Source organism: Camelina sativa, chromosome 16, assembly GCF_000633955.1.
Source record: "Camelina sativa cultivar DH55 chromosome 16, Cs, whole genome shotgun sequence".
In the NCBI taxonomy this organism is placed as follows: Eukaryota; Viridiplantae; Streptophyta; class Magnoliopsida; order Brassicales; family Brassicaceae; genus Camelina; species Camelina sativa.
Window position 1 is genome coordinate 1,964,772 of NC_025700.1, and position 8,929 is coordinate 1,973,700.

General features: G+C 37.4%; 3 protein-coding genes across 4 annotated transcripts; all 3 read left to right on the forward strand.

Annotated features, from left to right (window-relative positions):
• On the forward strand, positions 868 to 4,819 carry LOC104749323 (dynamin-related protein 1E). Its single transcript, XM_010470922.2, has 15 exons — positions 868 to 1,315; positions 1,423 to 1,486; positions 1,610 to 1,717; positions 1,880 to 1,981; positions 2,095 to 2,145; positions 2,240 to 2,301; positions 2,451 to 2,541; positions 2,631 to 2,695; positions 2,866 to 3,060; positions 3,148 to 3,267; positions 3,357 to 3,427; positions 3,521 to 3,746; positions 3,834 to 3,884; positions 3,978 to 4,370; positions 4,466 to 4,819. Exons 1-15 carry the CDS (start codon positions 1,169 to 1,171, stop codon positions 4,592 to 4,594), a joined length of 1,875 nt encoding a protein of 624 aa, XP_010469224.1. The 5' UTR covers positions 868 to 1,168; the 3' UTR covers positions 4,595 to 4,819.
• LOC104749322 (probable UMP-CMP kinase 1) lies at positions 4,902 to 6,603 on the forward strand. 2 transcript variants are annotated; one of them, XM_010470920.1, is made up of 7 exons: positions 4,902 to 5,121; positions 5,216 to 5,267; positions 5,380 to 5,497; positions 5,643 to 5,799; positions 5,924 to 6,004; positions 6,081 to 6,188; positions 6,277 to 6,603. In XM_010470920.1, the coding sequence occupies exons 1-7, from the start codon at positions 5,092 to 5,094 to the stop codon at positions 6,397 to 6,399; spliced, it is 669 nt and encodes a 222-aa protein (XP_010469222.1). In that variant the 5' UTR covers positions 4,902 to 5,091; the 3' UTR covers positions 6,400 to 6,603. The 2 variants fall into 2 exon arrangements, with proteins under 2 accessions (XP_010469222.1, XP_010469223.1); XM_010470921.1 differs by lacking the exon at positions 6,081 to 6,188.
• LOC104749324 (putative RING-H2 finger protein ATL36) lies at positions 6,768 to 7,519 on the forward strand. The gene has a single exon (XM_010470923.2). The coding sequence runs from the start codon at positions 6,947 to 6,949 to the stop codon at positions 7,376 to 7,378; it is 432 nt and encodes a 143-aa protein (XP_010469225.1). The 5' UTR covers positions 6,768 to 6,946; the 3' UTR covers positions 7,379 to 7,519.

Sequence of the window (8,929 nt, forward strand, 5' to 3'; positions counted from 1 at the left end):
ATGCACACGTCTGAGTCATGAGTTGGAATCCCATGTATTCTGAGCTCAGTAGTGGTTGGCTTGGCTCCATCTCAAAGTCACATCATGAAATGCAAAACTGTTTGGAATCTGAATGGCAACACGGTGTTGCCAACACCGCACAAACCTGAACTTGACTGGATATTTTGCTGTGATAAGAAGTACACCATAATTAGGTTTTGTTAAAATGCTTATGAGTTAAAAAAACTTATTTTTCATCAATCTTTAAAAATGTGATCACCAGAAAGTTTCAAAAGACTAAACAATGAACTAGGACGTGTAACACAAATATTCGTATCCGATGAGTCATAACATCTTATACAATTGCTCATAATAATTTGATCTAACAATTAATGATCATAGGTTGTCTTTGATTTGGTACCAAATATACCAAGACCAAAATGTTAAGATGAAATTTTATTGATTTTTTATTAATTCTGTTATTTATTTACTACATAAAATAAATCTGATGATGTTAATTACTGCTACAGATATAAAAAATTACAAGTATTATAAAATTCTTAAAAATATAACTGGACTGGAACTATTCTAATTTTTTTGTTTTTTGTTTATACTAGTTTACAATTCAAAGATACTTACCATTATTGGGCCTTTAGAAAATGCTAATGTATCTCAAAGGTTCTTCTTTGTTTAATGGGCCTTCCAGAAATGCTCCCGATAGTATCTGTATACGGTGGTGGGTGGGGGTCCCCCACGTGTAAATTCAAAATTCGAATAATCAAACTACGCGTTACAAAAAAGTGCTCAAATTAAAAAAAAAAAAAGGCACACAAATCTTATCCATTTCATTATTTTAGATTTGACCGTTTTTGATAAACCAGACCATACGGAACCAAAGTCAAACGACTCCGTGACGACGGCTAAGCTATCTCTGTAAACCGACCGAACCACACAGGCACACAAATCAAAAACCTTCCAGAACCATAGAGAGAGAGAGAGAGACGACATTTTATTCTGTAAACTCATTTCCCTATTTTGCCCCTAAAATTTGTCTTCTTCTTCGTCTCTCTAAAGCTCTCTTTCAAGTCTTTTGGTCTGTTGGCGAATTTTCAAGCAGCTTTCCTATTTTGTGTACTGAATTGTCATCTTTGGAACTTTGAATTCTCTCATCTGAAACTGAGAAGGGAAGATGAATACTATGGAGAGTTTGATTGGGTTAGTTAATAGGATACAGAGAGCATGTACCGTGCTTGGTGACTATGGTGGTGGAACTGGAAATAACGCTTTCAATTCTCTCTGGGAAGCTCTTCCAACCGTCGCCGTCGTTGGTGGTCAGGTGATTTCTCCGGTTTAATTAGCTTTTGACTTCTTGTTCCTAGGTTTTTCTCTGTTGACTCCTTCACACTTATTTATTTTTTTATTTATTTATTTGGGTTTATGCAGAGTTCTGGGAAATCTTCTGTTCTTGAGAGCATTGTTGGGAGAGATTTTCTTCCTAGAGGATCTGGTTTGTGAATTTTTAAAACCTTCTCTTCTTATGTGTTTGCTAATAAAAGCTTTGGTTTTGAGGAAGAAGCTTTGGTTTTGAGCAAGGAGCTTTGGTTTTGAGGAAGAAGTATTGTTTCTGCAGGTATCGTTACGAGACGGCCTTTAGTGTTGCAGCTTCATAAGACGGATGATGGAACAGAGGAGTATGCTGAGTTCCTCCATCTTCCCAAGAGGCAATTCACAGATTTCGGTATGTTTCTCTATAATCATATATATGCCTTTATCAGGTCTGTTTGCTCTGTTTTCTTAGTTACTTTGGGTCTCTTTTGGTTTCTCTGTCGTTTAGATTTTATCGTATCTCTGGTTAAGAACTGTAGTGGAAAGTGTTCATTGAATTTCTTTGATGTTGCAGCTATGGTTCGCAAGGAGATTGAGGATGAGACTGATAGAATCACAGGGAAGAGCAAACAGATATCTCCAGTTCCTATTCACCTCAGTATCTTCTCTCCAAATGGTTAGCTTTAATCACAGTCTGTGGGTTTTGCTTCCCGTAGTAAACCTGTTTTTTGTTTTGGAACTCACATTGATGTTTGCTCCTTTTTTTTATGTTGTGTTCTATGGAAACAGTTGTGAATCTGACCCTCGTTGATTTACCCGGTTTAACTAAGGTTGCTGTTGGTATGATTCTTTTACCTCTTCGTTTGGTTTTCCATTTCTTTATTCTTGGATGGATGTATGTATGAAGGTTATTGATATTGTATTTGATTCCCAGAGGGACAGCCGGAAACCATCGTTGAGGATATCGAAACCATGGTTCGTACTTATGTTGATAAGGTGAGATTTACCTGGTTTTGGGTATTATCAAGACTGTTAAGCTACATATGCTAAGGCCCTATTTGCTTTTGTTAAAACCTTATGTTTTCTGTTTATAATTCTTTGGATGCATCTTCTAGTTCTAAATTGGTTAGTTCTTTTGTTTCCAGCCCAATTGTATCATATTAGCTATATCCCCTGCTAACCAAGATATAGCCACATCGGATGCAATTAAGCTCGCCAAAGATGTCGATCCAACAGGTTTGTTTGCTCTTCTGTTGCGAATGATTTAAATATATAGCAGGAGGTATTGTCTTTTGACGATAAAATTATGTTTTTGATCGTCTCAGGTGAGAGGACATTTGGTGTTCTTACCAAGCTAGACTTGATGGACAAAGGAACTAATGCATTAGCAGTAAGCACCTTTTTATCTCTTTGTGGTTGATTTATACATGACTGATATCATAGTTGGTAAGCTCATCTAGGGAATGATGCAAGTAACTAAATCTACAGAACTGATTTAGGCATGACTGATATTAGTTTAGAAATATTTATCTAACGTACAAAACTGCTTGCCTTAATAAGGTTCTTGAAGGAAGATCATACAAGCTGCAACATCCTTGGGTTGGGATAGTGAACCGTTCACAAGCAGATATCAATAGGAATGTCGACATGATGCTTGCGAGACGCAAGGAACGAGAATATTTTGACACCAGTCCTGACTATGGTCACTTAGCCAGCAAAATGGGTTCGGAATATCTGGCTAAGCTGCTCTCTAAGGTGTTCATTCAAAGCCTGATTTGCTTGCGACTTTTATTGTATTGTTTTATACATTGTTCTTCAAATGCTGTATTGTTTTTTTGGCAGCACTTGGAGTCTGTTATCAGGACCCGTATTCCTAGCATCCTGTCCTTAATAAACAAAAGCATTGAGGAACTTGAAAGGGAGTTGGACCGCATGGGTCGGCCTATCGCAGTCGATGCTGGGGTGAGAGAGTATATCTATGTGGAACTATTTCTCTTCGATGAAGTTTTACATTTTTTACTATGGGCTAAACCTGTTGGTTTCATTCTCAGGCTCAACTATACACTATATTGGAGATGTGCCGTGCATTCGATAAGATATTCAAGGAACATCTGGATGGCGGGTAAACATCGTTACTCATCTTCCTGTGGAAATCTTTAGGCTTACGTAATTGGTTTTTCTTTGGTTAACCTCCTCATATTATTTACATTTTAAGGCGTCCTGGAGGTGACCGTATCTATGGAGTTTTCGACAACCAACTTCCAGCTGCACTCAAAAAGCTTCCTTTTGATCGCCATCTTTCTCTACAAAGCGTTAAGAGAATCGTGTCTGAGGCAGATGGCTATCAACCTCACTTGATTGCACCTGAACAGGGTTATCGCCGTCTTATTGAAGGGTCGTTGGGCTACTTTAGAGGTCCAGCTGAAGCTTCTGTAGATGCTGTAAGTTCTTCTACAGTGTCCCTTCACTTCTCTTTTGTTTTTTTGTATATATAAAAGAGCGTAATGAGTTTGGGGCATATGCAACAGGTTCACTTTGTCTTGAAAGAGCTTGTGAGGAAGTCAATATCAGAAACTCAGGTGAGACTTTCTTTTCAAACTATTGATTTTCTTATGACTGGTAAAAATGTAATACAAGGATTTTTACTGGATCTCCTGATGGCAAAAATGCAGGAGCTAAAGCGTTTCCCTTCGCTGCAAGTCGAGCTTGCTGCAGCAGCCAACAGCTCCTTGGAGAAATTCAGGGAAGAAAGCAAGAAGTCAGTTATTCGACTTGTTGACATGGAATCTGCATATCTAACGGCTGACTTCTTCCGGAAACTTCCTCAAGAAATGGAAAGACCAGTAAGCAACCAGAAAAACCAAACCGCTTCTCCTTCACCTGCAACGTTAGACCAGTATGGAGATGGACATTTCAGAAGGATAGCATCAAATGTATCCGCGTATGTCAACATGGTTTCGGACACACTTCGTAACACAATTCCAAAAGCTTGTGTTTATTGTCAGGTTAGACAAGCCAAGCTCGCGTTGCTCAATTACTTCTACTCACAGATCAGTAAGAGAGAGGTAAACTGAACTCAAAACAACAAACACTGTCTCAAATCATTTGCATTCTGTGCTAATGCGTGTCAAAACTTATATTTGTTTGGGAAATTTCACAGGGGAAACAGTTGGGACAGTTACTAGATGAAGATCCGGCGTTGATGGATAGGAGACTAGAGTGCGCGAAGAGGCTCGAGTTATATAAGAAAGCCAGAGACGAGATTGATGCTGTTGCTTGGGTACGATAATAAAGCCAAAACTCTGTGTGTGTTTTTCTGGTGATGGTTTTTTGTAAGTAGAGAACAATACATTTGTGTGTTGATATAACACGTTCGTCGGCTTGTAATATATTTCCATCGGCTATGTCTTTGTATGTATGTGATCATCTGACCCTGTGTTGGCTTGGGGGAGTCTTCAGACGTTTTGTAATAACTTTTTCACTGCTATTTAAAAACGCCATGGCGTTTACTTCATGAATATAGAGTAGAGCGGACGCAGACTGCACGCCGTTGTATTGGAATCGTCTGTCTGAGATATTATTTTAAATGCCTTCGAAACGCCGTGTTGTCTCAATTTGGAGATAGTGTATAGTGAATTGACTGGACGCCGTTTAATCGTACCCGTTAGCAGACTACACGCCGTTCTTCTTCCTTGGTTTCTTATCTTCCCCTGAGGCCTGAATCATCTTCGGCGCCTGTACTTGTCAGACTTCTGTGTTTGATTCACCGTTACATCGTCTTTGATCATGGAAACTCCTGTGGATGCTTCGATTAAGGTATCGATTTCTCCTGCTGTACCCAGTTTCAGTTTTCCTGCAACTAATAGAATCTGGATTTTGCCCTAAATTCAATGATGTTATTTGGTTACAGGACGAACATGAAAGCCCTAGGTGGAAGAAGTCGACCGTGGTTTTTGTGTTGGGTATAATATCAATGATTCCACTTTATGTATGTAATTATGCTTTACTCTTGCTGATCATGCTTAAAGGTTGAATTTTTTTATTTTGTGGTGTTGAATCGTTGATTGATTCTAGGTGGTCCTGGAAGTGGCAAAGGTACTCAGTGTGGTAATGTTGTGAAGCACTTTAGCTATACTCATTTCAGTGCTGGTGATCTTCTTCGAGCAGAAATTAAGTCTGGTTCTGAATTTGGGTAAGTTCTGCTTCAGTGAATCTCATGTATTAAGCTAATTGCTCTGTGCCTGAGTGTGAAGTGAATCTTGTTCTAGGCTTATGATGATTTTGTATGATAAAAACCCAACAGTTGGTGAAGTTTCCGGTTTCTTTTTTTTTTTCAGGGCCATGATCCGAAGTATGATTGCAGAGGGGAGAATTGTGCCGTCTGAGATAACAGTGAAGCTTTTATGTAAAGCTATGGAGGAAAGTGGTAATGATAAGTTCCTCATTGATGGTTTTCCTCGCAATGAAGAAAATAGGATCGTATTCGAAAATGTTGTAAGGGTCATGTTCCATCTCTTAAACTAATTGTCAACTGTCTTCTCATTGATGCCTATTATAGAGTGTCTAATCGAGTCCTACTTGTTGAAGCCTTAGTTTAATACTTTCTGGATCTTGACAGGCTAAAATCGAGCCTGCCTTTGTTCTATTCTTTGATTGTCCTGAAGAAGAATTTGAAAGACGCATTATGAACAGGAACCAGGTTGGTATCTTCTCTGAAAAAGGATATCGAGTTCGGATCTTGTTTGTCTATTACCAGTTGTTTCTTGGATTTGAAGGGAAGAGAAGACGATAATATAGAGACGATAAAGAAGCGATTTAAAGTGTTTGTTGAATCTACACTCCTTATTGTTAATTACTACGAATCAAAAGGGAAACTTCGAAAGGTTTTAGGATTTGGTTTTCCAGTTCTCTTCCATGATCATTACTATCATATGCTGTTCCTGATTCTTTGGTTTCTGAATCCTCCACCAGATCAATGCTGCAAAACCCAGCGAGGAGGTTTTCGAGGCAGTCAAAGTTTTATTCATCCAAACCATACAATTTTGTTTGTTGCCTACCCTAGTCCTTGTAGATATTTTGTGTATTATTGTTTGATTTGTCGTTGTCTGTCGACTCTGTACCAGCATGCAAGGACTAGGGGGAATCACCGAACAAAACAAAACAAAGACTTCCTAGTCTATGTGCCGTGTCGTATACGTAACTTAGTTTACAGATTTGTGCTTATGTTACATCTAACATGTTCTCATTAGTCATTATGATGATATATATCCATAGTTTCGTGGTAATAACCACTTTTTAGTCAATATCTTGGTAGGCTTGACTTATTAATCAAGTCTGGTTACAAGTTCATTGATATTATACAGACTTGTAAATTTCTATGAACATGCGTCTACTAGAAAACCAGTTTCATTAAATTGGATTAGTACGTATTTAGAGGTCAACGTATAACGAACTTGCCGTTGAATACCGTCCATGCATTTTAATATGAAATAATGATCGTCCACCTCATCCAGCTTACAAAGCATATATACACACACACACACACACACACACACACACACACACACACACACACCACATCCAGAGTATGTGGTTCATTCTTTAATTACGTACTTATTAAAAAACTTCTACTTTTTGCTGAATGATGTTGGCTCAATCTGTGTTTAGATTTAGCGAATTCATCACCGTTTCTGTTTTGGTTGCCTCCGTCTCTATCTTATTTACACGTCTCTTCTTAAGATTTGCCGTTTTCCTCGTCACGCGTCCATGGCGGCGCCACCGCACATTCACGTTCCACCGGTGGAGAATGGCGGCGAAAGATCACTCGTCTCCACCGTACTGTGTTGTGTGTCTTCAAGAGGCAGAGGAAGGTGAGAATATGAGGCGCTTGACGATTTGCCGTCACTGTTTCCACGCAAATTGCATAGACACATGGCTCGGTGAAATGTCCAAGTGTCCGTTGTGTAGAGCTGAGATTCCGCCGTTACCGCCGGAGAATCCTCTGCTCTCACTGTTTTTTCCGGCCGGTGTGATCGATTTGTTCACCAACAAAGAATCTCGACGCGTAGCGTAGCTCTCTAATAATTTCGAATTCTCTGTTTTCTTAATGCTTTGACCTGTCAAAGACTTATTTAGGTACTTGTTTGCTTTAAAATTTTAACTTAACTTCTTCTATACGACATAGAATATTAAAATAAAAACTGTTCAAACAAAACAAGTGTTTAACTATGTGTCCATGCTCATTTTTCTCTTTACGTAATTGCTTTTATATTACGCTCACTTTAATATTAAAACATAAGCTTACTCCCAGTTCCAAATGTAGCTCTCTCATGCAAGCACCCTAGTTCCTAGTTGGACTGAAGTAGGACAAATTAGGAAAGAAAATAGGTATTTACTTTCGGCTTAAGGTATTAAGTGTCGAATGATTTAACATTAACTCGAGATTCTTGGTTTAAAGAATACAAAGAAAAAAAGGAAGAAAAGGTTATAATACACCAATTACCAAACTTAAGAATTAGTCTTCCTTAATTTTGTGTATAACATAAAAAAAAAACAGATTACAAGAAATAGATTTAGAGCAAGAAAGTAAAAGTTTGAGTTTGACAAAAAAAACAAAAAAAGTCCTTCCTAAGAATTGGGAATTCAAACTTTTTTTAAGGAATTTACGAAGTGTAAATCTTTTTTACTTGAAAAACGAAATTACCAGGGAGAATTTATAGATCCTAGTTGCAATGGGCCTGGTAAATATCAAAAGTTAAAAGACCCAGCTTTGATAGTCCGGTGGGCGTAAGTTAGCGTGACATGTTAGCGATATAATTCTAGGTTAAACTAGGATCCTTTCCTCAATTGGTCTTGTCTTCTGCCGTACGTTTGTCTCTAATTTTCTCCATCAATCCGTCAAAAGTCAAAACAATGCCCATCAAGTTCGAAAGTAAGATCTACCCTCAATGCACATTTCTCTTTACGTAAGCTTATAATTCTTTTGGTAGTTTTTCTTTTGTGATAATTGCTTTTATTTTTATGTGTCGTTTTTCTACTACAGTAGTTCTATAGTTTTTAGTTTTTTACTAATCTGATCAGAAGTTTGTGCTATATATTAATCACTAAAAGTATGGATTAATTAAGACTACAAAATAAATCAGATTTATTTTTTTCCTCGACAAGTCTATGTTTGCAAATTGCAAGAAGCCTTGTTTTCAAAATGTAAATCGACATCTTGTTTTCACCTTACAAAAAAAAGGAAAAATCTTTAATAGCAAATGTATCACAAAGTTCATGCGTTTTCATATGATTTATGTGTCCAAGTTTCGCTTACACCAGCCTGGCCCAAACACAAACCCTCACACGTACTTAACAGTCAGATGATAGTTTTGTTTGTTATCCACACGTTCATCGCATAGACTACTAATAATCATATATATAAAAGTAGAGTTTCAGTCTCTCCTTATTAGTCCACTTGGCAATATAATTTTAACAAAAAAAAAATTATATTAGAACACAAATTTAAAATAATTAATTTTCACATTTAACTAACATAATATAAAACTGAAATCTTTATAGCTTCTCCCTATAAATTATGCATTAACTTTATTTCTCCACTAAGTTATATTAATCAATTGTATTA